General features: G+C 39.5%; 1 protein-coding gene across 1 annotated transcript in view; it reads right to left on the bottom strand.

Annotated features, from left to right (window-relative positions):
* The window catches only part of trip4 (thyroid hormone receptor interactor 4), a 31,751-nt gene extending 14,000 nt beyond the window's left edge, over window positions 1-17,751 (bottom strand). Inside the window, exons 1-7 of the mRNA XM_028822744.2 lie at window positions 17,565-17,751; window positions 10,600-10,766; window positions 7,968-8,110; window positions 7,119-7,334; window positions 3,322-3,400; window positions 2,558-2,687; window positions 1,533-1,748 (exon numbers count right to left, since the gene is read on the bottom strand). Of these exons, the coding sequence (XP_028678577.2) occupies window positions 1,533-1,748; window positions 2,558-2,687; window positions 3,322-3,400; window positions 7,119-7,334; window positions 7,968-8,110; window positions 10,600-10,766; window positions 17,565-17,644 (1,031 nt within the window). The 5' untranslated portion in view covers window positions 17,645-17,751. The remainder of the gene's footprint in view (window positions 1-1,532; window positions 1,749-2,557; window positions 2,688-3,321; window positions 3,401-7,118; window positions 7,335-7,967; window positions 8,111-10,599; window positions 10,767-17,564) is intronic.
* Between the last annotated feature and the right edge of the window lie 1,560 nt (window positions 17,752-19,311).

Here is a 19,311-nt window from a genome sequence, read left to right as displayed (position 1 = left end):
GCTTCCTCATTGGAAGGCATGTTAATGGGATTGAGGAGGTCTTCGAAGTATTCCCCCCACCGACCCACAACGTCCCGAGTCGAGGTCAGCAGCGCACCATCCCCACCATATACAGTGTTGACACTGCACTGCTTCCCCTTCCTGAGACGCCGGATGGTGGACCAGAATTTCCTCGAAGCCGTCCGAAAGTCATTCTCCATGGCCTCCCCAAACTCCTCCCACGCCCGAGTTTTTGCCTCAGCAACCACCAAAGCCGCATTCCGCTTGGCCTGCCGGTACCTATCAGCTGCCTCCGGGGTCCCACAGGACAAAAGGGTCCTGTAGGACTCCTTCTTCAGCTTGACGGCATCCTTCACCGCCGGTGTCCACCAGCGGGTTCGGGGATTGCCGCCACGACAGGCACCGACCACCTTACGGCCACAGCTCCGGTCAGCTGCCTCAACAATAGAGGCACGGAACATGGCCCATTCGGACTCAATGTCCCCCACCTCCCTCGGGATGTGATCGAAGTTCTGCCGGAGGTGGGAGTTGAAGCTACTTCTGACAGGGGGCTCTGCCAGACGTTCCCAGCAGACCCTCACAACACGTTTGGGCCTACCACGCCTGACCGGCATCCTCCCCCACCATCGAAGCCAACTCACCACCAGGTGGTGATCAGTTGACAGCTCCGCCCCTCTCTTCACCCGAGTGTCCAAGACATGTGGCCGCAAGTCCGACGACACGACCACAAAGTCGATCATCGAACTGAGGCCTAGGGTGTCCTGGTGCCAAGTGCACATATGAACACCCCTATGCTTGAACATGGTGTTCGTTATGGACAATCCGTGACGAGCACAGAAGTCCAATAACAAAACACCGCTCGGGTTCAGATCAGGGGGGCCATTCCTCCCAATCACGCCCTTCCAGGTCTCACTGTCATTGCCCACGTGAGCATTGAAGTCTCCCAGCAGAACGAGGGAGTCCCCAGAAGGTATGCCCTCTAGCACCCCCTCCAGGGACTCCAAAAAGGGTGGGTACTCCGAACTGCTGTTCGGTGCATACGCACAAACAACAGTTAGGACCCGTCCCCCCACCCGAAGGCGAAGGGAGGCTACCCTCTCGTCCACCGGGGTAAACCCCAATGTACAGGCTCCAAGTTGGGGGGCAATAAGTATACCCACACCTGCTCGGCGCCTCTCACCGGGGGCAACTCCAGAGTGGTAGAGAGTCCAGCCCCTCTCAAGGAGATTGGTTCCAGAGTCCAAGCTGTGCGTCGAGGTGAGTCCGACTATATCTAGCCGGAACCTCTCAACTTCGCGCACTAGCTCAGGCTCCTTCCCCTTCAGAGAGGTGACATTCCACGTCCCAAGAGCCAGTTTCTGTAGCCGAGGATCGGACCGCCAAGGTCCCCGCCTTCGGCCACCACCCAACTCACACTGCACCCGACCTCCTTGGCCCCTCCCATAGGTGGTGAGCCCATGGGAAGGGACTGTATAATGTGTCATGCAAATATCTAACCAATACTGAACAGTGATTTCTTGACTACTACTTACTTGCTATAGTATTCCGTCATGTTGTTCTCATCGTCAATAATCTGACGGCCCGCAAAGTCAATTGTGATTTTCCGGCTGGTGCGGGAGGAGTGACGAAGGTTCCGGAGCTCTTCCTCTTTTTTCCTCAAAGCTTCTCTCTCACTTTTTGATAGCCACTGATTTGAATCTGTTGCATAGTAATCTGATTCATCATCAATCACTTTTGTACGACGCACACTGTGAATTGCAGAAGTAACATGTATTACAGACTAATTATATGCTTCTTCTCTACTAGCTAATTATCCCAAAAAGAATACCTTTCTTAACTAAGACATTACTTCACCCTAATATACAAAATAAACCACTTGCCAACAGTGTTTTGAACTAGTAAAAGAAAATGTGACAAATAATTTAGACAGGCAATGTGTGGGAAAGACAAGCCATGTGAGTCGTGACAGTTTTCAACACTGTATTGTCAAAAACAGGAATTTACATATTGCTATTAATGAAACTAATTTTGCAAACAAGTGTAAGGATATATCCGTTCCCTAAATTTTTCATCTTTTAGTACTATTGGGAACCATATGTACCATATATTCATGGAGTTTCTGCTGCTTATATTCATAGTATACAATTTCTACCTAGATGTGTGTTAACTAATTGCCTAGCTGTATCCTAATGATTCATACATCCATACCTAAGAAGATGGGTTAACTAGACAATTTTAATAAAACTGTTATACATTCTCTGAAATGAGAACTCAAATAAACATAACTATACCTCTCTAAGATGTGAGGACTCTGTCACTCTAAACTCGCTGCATTGATCTGACTATAACAGAGAATCAAATGCTGGGACAAGTCTGACACACCAGCTTTAGCAGAGAAACTATTTGTTCAAAAACTGTGTAAACAGTTCTGACACAAATATTTGTATCCAGTTTTGAATAATACAGAATAGTATGTTGGCACAGTGGTTTGTTGGGGCTTGAATTCAGCTGTGAATTAGATTAAGAGTGTTTGTAAATCAATGGCTAGGTCGAATACCTGTTCTTGTCAAATTCCAAAAGCTTGTCTTTGTGTTGCACGGCCTTTTCTAGGCCTTCTTTCATCCTGAGTTGCTGGTGAGGAAGCAAATCCTGGTCTGAGAATTCAGAAACACATGGTTTCTCAAAGCCTGCAGAATACGAAAAGTTTTTTCTTTTAAGTTAAAGAGATCTAGAGGTTAAAGAAGTTTTACAATTTAGCTTATTAAAGCTAGCATAACATATCAGATTTCCTCTGTTTGAAAAGAGATATGATAAAATGCTACCTCATCATAATAAATGTTAAGCTAAGTAATCTATAATTTCCAGAGTTAGCATAAGTTCATTTTTATAAATATATAGAATGGTGTCAGCCTCCACTCTATTGAACATGTCCAAGCTTTCTGTCGTCATTGAAAAATGAATGTTAAGTGTACATTTCTATAAATACATAAACCAGAAAAACTGGTTTCAGGAAGAACATACATAAACAACTTTACTCGAAACAAGCAAGGTTTCCAAAAGCAAAAGTGTTAAATACAAATAGGTATTTCAGTACTTAACTCTACTAAATGTTGACAGCAGAATAACTGCTCCTACTTTGGTTCAAACTAAGTTAAAGAAACGAGCAAAGTGAATTATGTACTCATGTTGTACTTCATGAGATATATCCCATTATTACCCCACCTAAATCCAAAAATAAAGTTCAAAATTAATAAATAGGTAAACAAAATTAATTTCAGGAAATGATACCCTGTTAAAAAAAAATAAAAAAATTATCAGTACCTGACAATAGCTTCTTCAACAGCTTCTGGCTTTTGTTTGAATCCCGCTGAAGAACCTCTTGCTCTTCCTTAGAGCAAACCTCATGAAAAAAATGTTATGAACAGCACTAATTAATTACTCAATTAGACTACTGCTGGCCACCACACATCCAAAATTGCTAGGTTTCTATAATAAATAGAACATGTTGCCCTTAACTACAAAATGAACATAAAAAGGAAAACTTTTGCACAATCAATGATACTTTGTTTTCAGTATTGTTAAGAAATCAAATGCACAAAAACAAAAAATGACACTAAATTCATCTCATTCTACAGACAGAGAATGGTATTGCAGTTATACATCTGTGTGTAAATGTGCTGTGCTACAGGTCTATTAATTAGACCTTTCAGGAAGATGCTAAATGACACAAGTTTTCTCACGCAAAAATAACATGCATAGTTTATATCACACTTGGAAACATGATAAATATCCATTGCAAATCTGTAAATGCCTTATTTTTCTTTATTAGAGAATAACAATGATGAAAGAGAAAAATAACAAAAATGAGGAACAGGCAGACTAGTAAAGTGAAAATAAGTCATACTATACCCTCATTGTTTAGAATTCTGAACCTATAAAATGTCTGGCTCACAACTAAGAGTAAAGATTTTAGTTTTAATGACATATGACAAAAACTGCTCAGACGACAATTTGAATTCACTGTACCCCTTGCTAACTTTATTGAAAAGGGTACTTTTAATCCTAACATAACTGCTTTGGTTAAAATGTTGGGGTGATTGTATGTTTTATTTCACATTTCAGCTTGGTACTAGAATTACAATTTTTATTAATAACCAGTAACGGCACACTGCACGATAAAGTGCCATGAACACACTTGACTTGACCATTCCTAGTTTTCCTCCTCTTCCTCTGTACGTTTACCATTCGTTTGCTCAGAGGTTAATGCACTTGATGTTTCCTGAGCAGCTCTTCTGTTCTCCACCCTAGCGGCCCGCTTCTTCTCTTCTTTCAACGGCATCTTTTCGCGTTAAAACTGATTAAGTCAGTGTTTGTGTTTCAATTACTTAGTACGGTTTCCTTAATTTTTCACTTAAGCTGGCACTTAAGTCTTTAATCTACCTCAAGAATGACTTAAGATATGAAGAGGTAGGGGAATTGACAGCGAAGGTGGTAGGGAATGAGAATGGCGCCCATACGCATGTGCCGCATGGCTGCCCTGCTGGCCACTGCCGAGAGTTGATTCTACAATAAAATAAAAACAAAAAGAGGAATAACCTTGCAGGTCAATCATCACTCCGTAAGCAGATAGAAGACTTTGCGTAGTATATGTGTACCAAATTTCAGGTCAATAGTTCAAACGGTTTGCGAACTACAGGTGATTTAAAATCCTGGAAAGGCAAACGAACAGCCACGGTAGTGTATTATATATAAAGATTGTTTTTTTAAGCAAAACCACACATTCTTGCTTATGTGCCACAGTATGCAGAGTCCTTGCATGTGCATTATGAAATTATTTTTGGAAACAGAAAAGACTTCAAACTCTCGATATCTGTCAAGTCATCCATTTTTTTTTTTTTTTTTAAAATAGTTTTGCACATGGGATCTACTGCATAATATATACAGAAGGAGTATTTCATACAAGTTCTTTGTGAATGTAGCAGTCCAGGTAACACTATTAAAATTATATACATGTTATTACATATAAATACAGTAAAAATGTAGTTTTCACTGCTGCACTGAGGAAGATTTAGTAAATGCCCTTTGTGTGAAACATTTTGAAACAGTCACCAGCGCATAATCTGATGTTGCAAACAGACAGTAGAAGTGTTTCTTTTCACACGTATATTTTTTTCTGTTGCTTACACACGAGAGTAAAATGTCAGTACCTGACCTGCAAGATCGATGCACGCTTTGTGTTAGTTTAGGCAACTACTAATCAAGGCTTAGTGACTTCCACATTTTCCCTAACACAAACCCCGACAATTACCGCATAGTGAACAGTGCTTAGGTGGCGAACATCTTGCTAGTCCTTGCACTTGATTACAATTATTTTGCCTTTTTGTCCCCTAGCTACTGTTGCACCACACTGAAGCTTCATGCTACCAAGTTCACCAGGCACATCACTGTGGATTGGTTGTACAGTGCCGTATCATGCATCACATTCAATTTCCATGTCAACATCTGACAACTCGCATCATCATTACTAACACTCGATTCAAGCAATGGTTCAGTTTCCATTTGTTCTAGAACTGCCCTTACAGCTTTTCGTTTGCCATTGGGCTTTTAGTTGGAGGCTTTCCCCATTCGTGAATATTAATGAGTTATCTTACAGTGGCAAAATATACAGAAATATTCATGATTTATTGCATCATGATGTTATTTCATTCACAACATGGTAGCAGAACACTGTTCTAAGTGTTAGTCGGACTTAACAATGTGAAGTGGATCATTACACATCACCCCGAGTCTGACTCGTGGTTAACTGTATTTGCAAAGAATTCCAAATGAGAGTCATGCTTAGGGTTAATGAAAAAAAGGTTAATGTAGAGGCAAAATTAAAGAACTTTCACAAAGAAGCAATGTTTCTTAGCTCATGGCGCTAACTGTAAATGGCTCACAGTATATAAGTTATGAATTAGATGTGATATATGAGTGTTAAACTCTCTTACAATGATTGCTTGCAAGGATTTCAGTTAAATGAGAAAAAAAAATACTTGCAGCTATTTCTTTTCATGCTATAGCCTACATTATACTAAAAATCACTAAACAGGTTTTCTGCTTTTTTTTTTTTTATATTAAAAAAAAATATATATATTGTAGCGTGGCAGTGGGCAAACTACTGCACACAAAATTCTTTACTTGCAGTGATTATAAATGTTCAGTTTCAGATACGCAGCTTCTAAAGAAAAATGAAGCCTGATAGGATCAACTAACATTTGTGTGATACAACCCTTCTAACACAGTTTTTGCACGATCACCTGTCAAAACAAGCTAATAATTAAAAAGGTTATGAAAAATGAAATTCTGATTTTACCATAAATGTAAATGATATTCTAACAAAAACTACTAAATGAAAATGGTTTGGGCAATGACTCTCTGATCAAAATACGATGCAGTACTGAATTTTATTAATCTTCAATGTATGTACTATAATGAAAACCAGAATTTAATAAAATCATTTAAAAGGTAAAACAGTTTGATTACTATAAAAACAAAATATGTGCATATACTATGGTTTCATTCTGCATTAAATATACAAAAAAAATAAAATTCCTACAGAGGTGCACTGGACAAAAATTAATAAATGACTGGATCAATGAACATCTACTCGACCCTTTGACTGAAACTGTGTTCTGTAGGTTGCAGGACAAGTTCTCATTTCTAAAACATTTCTATCCTATGGGTGGTGCTATTATACCAGATGGTGATCAAGGAAGTGAGGAAAATTTCATGCTAACAGCACTATCAACTATTTCAAGTTAAAATTTAGTAATTGTTCTTGGTTTTATTTAGAAATATGACCAAGTTATTAGATAGCTTTTATTACTATACTGGATTCATTGAATGGTCTCTTATTAGTGTTTTGGAATTCCCGATAGTAAATACTGAAATATATTTGGTGAATTTGAGAATAGCTCTCCCTCAAAAAAGTTTCACATGATAAATACAACGCTGAAGACTATGTTCTCTGAAAAAAAAAAATAAGTGGCGTCCTAAGTTTTCTCCACATACTCAAAAATGACAGAGTGTAGTATTTACCAAGAAATGTAAAAAAACAACATGAAATACAAACTCACCAGACTTCCACAGAATAGGCAGGGCCCTGAACCTTCCTGTTCACAAATAATTCGACCACAATTTAAACAATTATTAATAAGCCTATGTTTTTGTGCCAGACACTCGCATGAGTAGCGACCAGGAAGTAAAACTGCCAGCCGATCCTGACCCTCTTTTGCATATAAATTGATAAACTTGGTCTTCTTCTTGGAAGAGGAGGAGCTATTTTCATGTGCCTAAAAATTTATATCACAAAACAAAATTAATAAATGTGTTAGTATCAAACATTATTTTACAAACATTAGTAATTAAATTAACTTTTTTTTTAGATTAACATGCAGTGAGGGGCTCAATCGTAAAAAAGGTTTTCATCATTTTATGACTTAACCCATTACGACACATTGTCTAGCAATGCCTCTTGGTCACATTCAACACAAATTAAAACATAACCCTGGACAGTAAACTAATCCATTGCAGACCACACTAGACAGTGGAGAAATGTGGGAGGTTGGGGGAAATGGAAGCAGGCTAGGAGCAACAGCAGTAAAGAATGCAAATATATATTACAACTTTTCATTGAAAAGACTTTACCAGAGTACATCTCCATAACAACCAATTGTATTTTACCTAGTAAGTCATAAATAGGAACAATAACAAATTCTAGAAAGCAGACTTCAAAAAGCAGCAGCTTAAAAGCCAAAGGAAAAACAAACACTCCTCCAACTGTCAAACATACTGTATAATAGCAATAACTCCTCCTGCTGACCTTCAAGATTCATATCAAAGGTGGTACAAGTCTGTTTTGTATTATTTAATTCACTTACATAATAGTAAGTATAAACAATCATGATCATAAATAAATGTCATACCTTTACCAAATCTATAGGTGTTTTCACTGCTGCCACAACTGGCTCTTGTTCTGCAAAAGTTAAAGCTTCTTGCTTGTTTCTTCCCTTCCGCTTTGATTTTTTCATCTGATCAAAACCCTTATTTGATTCTGCCGTTTCTGGAACTATACAAAAATATGACCTATATTTTTAACCTGTATGATAGAAGTTCAGTATTGAATACTTTATACTGTATATATATATATATATATATATATATATTTATATATCCTTCCATCCCGCTATATCCTAACACAGGGGGTCTGCTGGAGCCAATCCCAGCCAGCACTGGGCACAAGGCAGGAACAAATCCTGGGCAGGGCGCCAGCCCACCGCAGGGCACACACACCAAGCACACACTAGGGACAATTTAGGATCGCCAATGCACCTAACTTGCATGTCTTTGGACTGGGGGAGGAAACCCACGCAGACACTGGGAGAACATGCAAACTCCACGCAGGGAGGACCCAGGAAGCGAACCCGGGTCTCCTTACCGCAAGTCAGCAGCGCTACCACTACGCCATCGTGCCGCCCTATATATATTATATATATATATATAGTCATAATTTAGTAACCCTAAAGAAGCGTAATGATGTAGGTGGAGGTGTGTGCTATGGCCTGAGGTGTGCTTAGGGATTCTTGTCTTTTGTTTAAACTGGCCAATACAGTAGAGAGTCAGCTTCCTAGCCAGTAGTTCTGTGGTTAAATGATATGTATGTTGCCTTCCTTCAATCAACATGGAAAATACATTAGCATATTAAATACAGAGGAATCGGAGTCGACGTCAGAAGTACCAGAAACTAAGGAGTCAGAGTCAAAGGATTTATCTACGGACTCCACAGTTTGGACATAATATCTAACAAAGACAGCATGTTCTAAATGCTAAACCATACTGAATGAACCTTAGCAAGTCATTTATCTTTTTGGTGCCCCAAATATATAACATGGTAACAATTGCATGTGCACTTCTGATGTGTGTACAGTGGGGCAAAAAAGTATTTAGTCAGCCACCAATTGTGCAAGTTCTCCCACTTAAAAAGATGAGAGAGGCCTGTAATTTTCATCATAGGTATACCTCAACTATGAGAGACAAAATGAGAAAAAAAAAATCCAGAAAATCACATTGTCTGATTTTTAAAGAATTTATTTGCAAATTATGGTGGAAAAAAAGTATTTGGTCACCTACAAACAAGCAAGATTTCTGGCTCTCACAGACCTGTAACTTCTTCTGTAAGAGGCTCCTCTGTCCTCCACTCGTTACCTGTATTAAAGGCACCTGTTTGAACTCGTTATCAATATAAAAGACACCTGTCCACAACCTCAAACAGTCACACTCCAAACTCCACTATGGCCAAGACCAAAGAGCTGTCAAAGGACACTAGAAACAAAATTGTAGACCTGCACCAGGCTGGGAAGACTGAATCTGCAATAGGTAAGCAGCTTGGTGTGAAGAAATCAACTGTGGGAGCAATTATTAGAAAATGGAAGACATACAAGACCACTGATAATCTCCCTCGATCTGGGGCTCCACGCAAGATCTCACCCCGTGGGGTCAAAATGACCACAAGAACGGTGAGCAAAAATCCCAGAACCACACGGGGGGACCTAGTGAATGACCTGCAGAGAGCTGGGAGCAAAGTAACAAAGGCTACCATCAGTAACACACTACGCCGCCAGGGACTCGAATCCTGCAGTGCCAGACGTGTCCCCATGCTTAAGCCAGTACATGTGCAGGCCCATCTGAAGTTTGCTAGAGAGCATTTGGATGATCCAGAAGAGGATTGGGAGAATGTCATATGGTCAGATGAAAAAACTCTACTTGTCGTGTTTGGAGGAGAAAGAATGCTGAGTTGCATCCAAAGAACACCATACCTACTGTAAAGCATGGGGGTGGAAACATCATGCATTGGGGCTGTTTTTCTGCAAAGGGACCAGGACGACTGATCCGTGTAAAGGAAAGAATGAATGGGGCCATGTATCATCAGATTTTGAGTGAAAACCACCTTCCATCAGCAAGGGCATTGAAGATGAAACGTGGCTGGGTCTTTCAGCATGACAATGATCCCAAACACACCGCCCTGGTAACGAAGGAGTGGCTTCGTAAGAAGCATTTCAAGGTCCTGGAGTGGCCTAGCCAGTCTCCAGATCTCAACCCCATAGAAAATCTTTGGAGGGAGTTGAAAGTCCGTGTTGCCCAGCGACAGCCCCAAAACATCACTGCTCTAGAGGAGATCTGCATGGAGGAATGGGCCAAAATACCAGCAACAGTGTGTGAAACACTTGTGAAGACTTACAGAAAACGTTTGACCTCTGTCATTGCCAACAAAGGGTATATAACAAAGTATTGAGATGAACTTTTGTTATTGACCAAATACTTTTTTTCCCACCATAATTTGCAAATAAATTCTTCAAAAATCAGACAATGTGATTTTCTGGATTTTTTTTTTTCCTCATTTTGTCTCTCATAGTTGAGGTATACCTATGATGAAAATTACAGGCCTCTCTCATCTTTTTAAGTGGGAGAACTTGCCCAATTGGTGGCTGACTAAATACTTTTTTGCCCCACTGTACACTGCTAAAGTAATGATAAGTCCAAAACAGTTATGATGCCTACCTGAGTTTTTCATGCTGGAGAAGGTGCTCTCTGGGACCTTTTGATGTGAACAACGCCATCGTTCAAGAAACTCCTCAATAAACTGTTTCTTCTTTCCTTCTGCTCCCTGAACCAAGTCTCTTACATACTCCTCAATTTCCTCTGCATTCTCTATGGAAATAATGTACCTGACCGAAAAAAAAGAAGAACAACAATTTTAATCTACAAGTTTCAAGTGAAATATTTTAGTCATTACTTCCTTGTCACAATCACAAACGATAATATATTATGTGCTCTGCTTTCTGTCCTGTTACTCTGAATTCTAGTCAGTTTTAGCATGTAATTCCTTGCTGAAGTGTTCAGATCTTCACCAACTCTCTAACTAACAGAATAACAAATGCTACACTCATTTTATTTTCACAGTGATATTTTTATTTCAAAGCACTGAAATGTCATTTATTAATACTACATTGTTTATTATATTGAAAAAAGCTTAGGAAAAAAGTAAATATGTAGGTAAAGGGTCTGATTGCTTTTGCAAGGAACGGCATATGTGTGTATACATTACTTATAGATACACACACACAGAGCTGGGGTGAATATTATTAACATCCTTGAATTTTAGGTGTATTATGTATAATATCTCCTGAAAAAAGTGGGCAATGAAACCACTTTAGTCTCTATACTGATTTGTTGCTGTTTCAAACAGTAAGAGTTAAAAAGGGAAATGTGTGGAAATACCATAAAAACTGAAACATTAAAATGACATAATTATTGCCACTCTGTTGAATGATTCAAATCAATTCGATTGTAAGAACCAGATTCTCACTGCAGTGAAATTAATCTCACCTGCAATAAAATGACCACACTCTCATGACATGAATTAACCAATAAATGACAGATGTAATGCTTACAAAATGTCAGTTTCGTTCCATGTTCCTTATTGGCAATGCTTAAGACAGGAGCGCTGTCTATGATTATTAAAAACACTCTTATAACCAAACATGTAAATGCAAAAAGGTACGAGGCCACCTCCAGAGACGCTGGATGGATGGATGGATAGACAGATAGATAGATACTTTATTAATCCCAAGGGGAAATTCACAAAAAAAAAAAAAAATAATCGCCGTGTAAAAATCCATGCCCACGTTGTAAAAGTAAGTGTGTCCAGGGAACAAATCCACATAAAATAAAGTGATAGGAGTGATCAATAAATAAAAATAGAAAAATAAAAGTAGAAAAGTACACATACTGTCATACACGGAGCTGCTGAAAAGGCTGCCACTCTCGGCGGCGCCGGAACTAACACCGGAATTCCTATTCCTTTTCCTCAACACTAGGAATTCCTATTTCAACCATTTCATCATGTTATTTAGAAGTTTGCTAATCAGGGAACTCCATGGACATGGTGGGAAGAATGAAATTGATCAAAGTCTATGTATTCAGCTGCAAACTGTTAAAAACAAATACACACACAATGTAATAATAATAATAATAATAAATTCATTACATTTATATAGCGCTTTTCTCAGTACTCAAAGCGCTATCCACACAGGGAGGAAGCGGGAACTGAACCCACAATCTTCCACAATCTCCTTACTGCAAAGCAGCAGCACTACCACTGCGCCACTACACAGAACTGTAAACACAGAATGTAAAGCATTCAAGGAGCTTAAAAATGATCTGGAATGAGGATTTGAACCCAAACCATATAATGCACAATAAATTGAGAATTACTCTTTTGTCAAAGGCCATAAAGGACCCCCAATGTTGAAAGCCAAACATAAATGGCACAAGGGATATTTTTCAGCACCTCCCCAGAGAATCCAAGATCCTTCTAGTAGAATGTTCTATGGAATGATGTAACCAAATTAGTGATTTGTTTATAAGCTATGAAATTAAAATTGTAAAACGTACATACAACCTACAGTTAAATATGGCTGTGGGGCTGCTTAAACATATTATGGAATTCCTGAAATCAGACAATTACCAGGGAATCGTAGAAGAGCCAAATGCGCTACCCAGTGTCAGAAAACATAGATGGGGCGAAAATCATGGATCCTCCAGCAGGGCAATGACCCAAAACACACATCCAAAGCACTACAGAATGCTTAAAAAGAAAGAATAGACTGTGTAAAACTGACTGGCAATTAATCCTCATAAATAATCTGACAGAAAACCTTTGTAAAGAGCTAAAATCTACTACTGATAAAAGGAATCTTGCAAACATTCAAGTGAACAACAAACTCAAACGAAAAGTGGGAGAAATGACTAGCAGAAAGGAGCAAGTGGCTTATAGAAGGCTACAGGAAATGCTTTGGAAGCGGTCATAATTTCCAAACGTGCTTCAAACAAATTATTGCATAGTGGGTGTGTAATACTGTGTTGGTATTATTTATGCACACACAAGTTTTGGCCGAAGAATTTAGCAAAAATTTCTATACTTGAATCAGCTAACTAGAAAGATCACAATATGTTCAGCCTGAAGAAGAGGCCGGAGTTGCCTCGAAAGCTTGCATATTGTAATCTTTCTAGTTAGCCAATAAAAGGTGTCATTTTGCTTGACTTCTCACCACATCCATAATGGCTAACATGGTACAACACTACATCCTTATCACTGATATAAAGCATCTCACTTGTCTGTTAACCACAGAACTGTGCTGAAAGACTGTCACTGGGAATAAAACATTGACTCGTCCCTTTGTAAAAAGGCCACAAAAGCTTATGCAATGGCATTACCAAATTCCAGTTGTAGGAAGGAGCTTAAGGTTACCAAGTCTGCAGGGACTGGCATGGTTGCTGTCATATGGGATGCAAAAGTGATGATCTTAGTAGACACTGTACCGTGTGGTCAAACTTAATTTAAATCTAAAAATTCAAACTATAAAAACTTTGCAGAAGTCTGTAAGGAGAGTTCACTATCTCTAAAATATTCCTGAAACCCTCCTTCAACAGAACAATACACAACCACAAAAAACGTCTGAAATCTCATTTAAGTAATCACAAAAACTTTGGTGGATTACTTTTCTCATTCTAACCCACAGCCAGATCTTTCTTCATCTGATTTCCGCCTCTTTGGATCCCTCGAAGATTTGGGTGGATGAGGTCATTGATGAAGTACTCATGAATACAGGATTCAGGCTGGTAAAAAAACACATGGAGTACATGAACTTGTTTTCCTCTGGCAAATGAACTGAAGTGAATGGAGATTATACTTGAAAATGAGCAGTGCAGGAAAATGCATCTAGTGATCATATGTGTTTGTTCAAATTATTCTAAAATAGAATACTAATTATAATAAGTACTGGGTTATATATAAAAAAGTCACCCACACTGTATACATAGTAAGTGTCCACTTCATTACATACACCTACAAGGCACCAAGTAGTGCCCACCTTTTGATTTAGAAAAACCTGAATTTTCCTGGAAATCAATTCAATGAACTGCTGGAAACATTCCTCTGGAATTCTTTTTCATACTGACTCAACAGCATCACACAGTTCCAGTACATGTTTCCGACATGCATTCATGCTGAGTACCTTCTGTTCTGAGATATGAGGACTGTGCAATCGAAGGGAATACACTGAAGTCCTGGTCTTATTTGAGAAAACAGCTTGAGATGATATGCGCTATTTCCTCGGGGTAATATCAATGTAAAAAAGGGGAGACTGTATAAAGGGGTGCATAATGAAGGTTAGGTATGCTGTGCCAAAATGATATCAAGTTGGTATCAAGGCGCCTAATATGTGTTAACAAAACATGCATCATACCATTACCTACATGCTGACCCTAACAAGTCAAAGCATACAGTAATTAAAAATTATCAGACATGTTTTCAATATACCGTACAATGATCCAGTTTTCCCCTTTTTTAAGTATGGTAAGGCAGCTGGTCCAAGTGAGATATTTATAGAAATTAAAAAGCTGAAGGAAGCAATGCTGTTGATTGTCTGACTGTTGTTTGCAATGAAATAACATCCACGGGAAAGATCTTAGAGAAAAGGTGTTTTAGTGGAATTGTGCCATAAAGGTCCAGGAAACCCCATAGATTTGTGGATCATACAAAGGGGTAAAGCTTCTTCAGGCATGAAGACAGTAGAATGAGGGATTGAAAGGAAATATAGCGAGACAGCGAGGATCCATGAAATTCTACTTGGTATTGGTACCATGGATGCCATCTGTATTGTGCAACAGATACAAGAAAAATACAGGGAGAAAGGAAAAGAACTTTAGTGGGCCATTGTTGATATGGACAAGACATTTGATAGTGTACCAGGACAAGAGGTCAAATGGGCAATTGGAGAAGCTGGTGTTGAGGAGTGGCTGATGATGGAAGTGATGTCCATGTAGGTTAATGCAAGGACTGGGGTCCGAACTGATGTGGTCGTGAGCAGCTACTTCAGTGATGAGGTTGGCACGCATCAAGGATCTGTTCTTAGTTCTCTTTTCATTCTGGTCCTGGAAGCTTTATTTAAAAGCATAAGGTAACATCCGCCTGGAAAACTTCTCTGTAGTTCTTACCTGGCACTGTTGGCACCTAGTGAGAATGAGCTAAAAATGAAGCTTAGCGGCATGAAGGTGAATAGACAAAAGATATGGGCTAATGTGCGCCCAAACCAACCAAAATCAGTGCAGACAGGTTCAAAGTTATGGGCTTCCGCACTCGACCTGCAAAAGAAGCAGTGGGAGAACCTCAATACAGTGTAATAGTCGTCACTGCTGGGTGTATGCAAGGAGCAGTGCAATCAGAATTGCCTTGGGAAAAGCAGCATATGGTTTTCTGTGCAAGTAATGACCTGAAATAAAGTCCAAAAATGAAATTGCTCGCTATTGTCAGACACAACTATGATGTCTGTGATACTACACGGGAACTGAATACCAAGATTCGCCAGCAGGTTCCCTGGAATCTTCAAGATTTATAAAGACTGGTGAGATCCTTCCTAGGGTCGTCCTGAATAGGATCCATGATCATCTGCTCACCTACCAGCGACTGAAACAGTCTGGTTTTACACCTAAGAAGTCTACCATCAACTGTATCCTGGCACTGAGGGTTCTCATTAAGCACAAACGTGAATATCAGCAGTTGTTTTGCAACATTTGTCGATTTTCATAAAGAGTTCGACTCAGTGATCAAGCTGCCCTGTGGGACATCCTGAGACTTTGCGGGATCCCCCCAAAGTTGCTGGATAGCATGGCCGGCCTATACACTGGTTCTCTGTGTGCTGTGCAGAGTGGAGGCAGAACCTCTGTGTTTTTCGCAGTTGATTCTGGGGTTCGTCAGGGGTGTGTTCTTGCTCCTACTCTGTTCAATGCTTGTATGGACTGGGTGTTGGGCAAGGTTGTGGGGCATCTGTTTGTGAAGAAAGGTTCACGAATCTTGACTTTGCTGACGATGCTGTGATCTTCGCGGAGTCAATGGAGGCTCTGATCAGGGCTCTCAAGAGACTGAGCGAGGAGTCAGAGTGCCTGGACTTGCAAGTGTCCTGGATAAAAACCAAGATCCAGGCCTTTAATGACCTCTTGGGCACAGCCATCAGCAGTGTGTCTGTCTGCGGAGAGAGTGTCGACCTTGTCGAGAGGTTTGCTTACCTTGGCAGTGACATTCATGTCAGTAGATGGAATGGGAGAGCATTGGGGGTCATGAGGTCGCTGGAAACGGGTGTGTGGCGCTCCCAATAACTTTGTAAAAGGACGATGGTCCAAGTTTTCAGAGTCCTGGTGCTTCCTGTCTTCCTATATAGTTGCAAGACATGGATGCTATCCAGTGACTGAGATGATGACTGGACTCCTTTGGTACTGTGTCTCTTTGGAGAATTCTTGGGTACCTCTGGTTTGCCTTTGTGCTTTTGTGTTGCTCACGTAGTCCTGAATGAGACAAATTGCCTGCATTGTGCGGAAGCGTCAGTTACGGCACCATGACGATGATCTGGCTCACAGGAACCTCATTTCGGAGGACCCGAGTGGCTGGACCAGGCCAAGGGGACACCCAGGAAACACCTGGCTGTGACAGACAGATGATGGTTTCCAGAGGGTGGGACTGCACCGTATGTTGACATGGGAGATCGCCAACAGGGATCCTGAGCGGTTTCATCGTGTGGTAGCTGAGGCAACGCTCTGCAGCAATGCCTGCACCCCAACCTGAGCTGACCTGTACAACAATGTGCCAAAACCCCACTTGAACACTGCAAGAGACTAGTTTCTTCATACAGGAAGCATCTTGGAGCTGCCATGGCAAACAAAGTCTTCTCCTATAAATTCTTTGGATGTCTTTTACTGAATCAATACCACTGTCTGGTCTAAATTAAAAATGCATATCAGCATTGGAAATACTGTATGTTTAATGACAAAAAAATGGTAACGTGTTGTATACTTGTTTCCTCCAGTGAGTATGTATAATTAGAGATCACAAAGTGAGTCAGTGGCACATATCGTACCTGCGCCTGCTCATACAAGATGAACTAGTTCAGCGTATGCGTGTTCTAACTTAACGTTTGCATCTGAGGAGTTAAAGCTGAGAGTCCTCAGTTATTTCAGACAAATCTTTTCCGTTTCCCCCCGCAAAAGTTCGAAGTCTCTCACCGCCCGAATTACGTAATTTTTGTTACATTTTAACTGTAAACCATTAAACTGCTATTCACTAATCAATAATAACTGGGTTATTTTAACCGATTTGTTATTTATTCCTTTGTTATGGATTTTTTCCGCCACTCTATGGTTAGATTTTCAAACAATTTCAATGATGTTAAGCCATCCTGACCTGTTCCTTCAGTAATGTGACAAGGTAAACTGCTGCATTTCCAAATTTACTCTTTAAAGACGTCAGTACGTAGAAACGATAAACAGCATGTTAGAACACAAGTGTTAAACATAATGGAGCACAAAAAATACAATATATCGTTAAAATACTACTGGTCAGACTGCAGTGATACACGTATGCGGTTTACAGACTGTAATAAGAACTTTTGAACAGATAAGCAGGCTCTTACTCAACGATGTCATCGCTTGCTTCCAGTCCGAATTCGCGATTTAACTTGTCCTGACACCAGCGGAGAAGAGGATTCGACATTTTTAATAGCTTTCTTGAAAAATAAAACTCCGGGATTTCATACAACTATTTGTTAAATAGGCAGACCTCCTGAACAGTGTTCCCACCACAACAGTCCTCCCCCTAGAAACAAGCCGAAAACGATGATTCGTTCCTACTACAGCCGTTGGGTAGGTGTTTTTTAATTCAATAATTGTATTAAAACATTGAAGAATATAAAAATGAAGGACAATAAAAGGGTGCATACAATATAATACAAATATTATACGTTTATGCAATCATAAAAACTATTTACAAAGACGGGAACATAAGTAGTCTAATAATAATGAAAATCAATTAAATATTTGTAAGACTTTTTTTGCTTTGCAATTTTTCTGTCCTCCAAATATTTTACAAGATCAATTGGAAAAACATAAAAAATGGGCGTACAATGTAACCACTTCATTTCGTGGATAGGAAATTTCCCTAACCTAAAGGCACTGTACAGTACTGTATTAACATGTCACTACCTGATTGGCGTGCACATGCGTATTATAAGCGTGCCTCTGACGCTTTACGGCGCTGCCAAATCTGTTTTACGCATGCGTGAGGTAGCGACACCGCCCGTTCCAGACGCCTATTGATGACGTCAGCAATATTTACTGCAGGCGCGCAGAGTATCACAAGGGAGGTGCTGTTTGTGAAATTGTGGTGAAGGCGGGAACTACGACATGCACATTTAATTTGTGAGAAAGTGGACAGAAGACAAGAGCAGGTTAAGATTGTTTTTGTGTTTAAGAATTAATGTAATAAAGAAAAATATATTCTAAAAGTGACAATTTAAGAAAAATGTATTCTTTCAAAACGTCTCAGAAAATGGAAAAGTGAATCAGAATCGCATACAAAGAACTGAGTAGGTGGCGAATAAGCAGCCGACTTTAGCCTCATCAAAGTACAGTTACATGCTAGACATACAATTGATAAGTACACACCTGAGATAAATTCAACACAAAGAATGTACAGTAAACATTTGTACAAAGTTCAAGACAGTGCAAGAAATACTTAATTACACATTAGTAGGGTTGCCAGACGTCCCTTATTTGATCATTTTTCGACCTGTCTCGTATTGACCTTTCAGGGACACCCAAATGTCTCGTATTTAGTTCATTTTCAAATTTCGTAATAAAAATATGGGTTTACTACCTTCTTACGGTACTTACTTGTAACTTTATAAGTAGTTATACTTTCTTTTCTCAAATTCTCTTGATGAAAATAACCCACATGTAACGAGGAAACGAGTGTTTGCTGTCTGTTTGCAGCTTGTTCAGTTACTATGGTTGGCTGAGGACGGCGACACTCTCACCGCTGTGCTGTCCAGCCGCGCTGCTGTGCAGTTCTGTATCAGCATTGCAACATACAGTGAATGTCAACAAAGTGTGTTGTTACTACTTGCCACGGCCCACTTTTTTTCTAACTAACTGTATTAAATAATAATATTTCTCTGTTGTCTGTATTAAATAAATATTTTCAAATGATTTCACTTTTACAGAATCTTTTTAGCTCGTATTAAATCATTTTCAAATGATTTTACTTTTGTTTTCCTCATAACCCATTAAAATCCTTTCTTTATGTTTTTAACTTATGTTTGTACTTGTATATAATATATTGGTCTGGGTGTGTAGGGGGCATGTATAAATTTATATATAGTA

The sequence above is a fragment of the Erpetoichthys calabaricus genome, chromosome 17 (assembly GCF_900747795.2).
Source record: "Erpetoichthys calabaricus chromosome 17, fErpCal1.3, whole genome shotgun sequence".
Taxonomy (NCBI): domain Eukaryota; kingdom Metazoa; phylum Chordata; class Cladistia; order Polypteriformes; family Polypteridae; genus Erpetoichthys; species Erpetoichthys calabaricus.
Note: the sequence above shows the minus strand (reverse complement) of the source record. Positions and strands in the feature narration are given on the sequence as shown.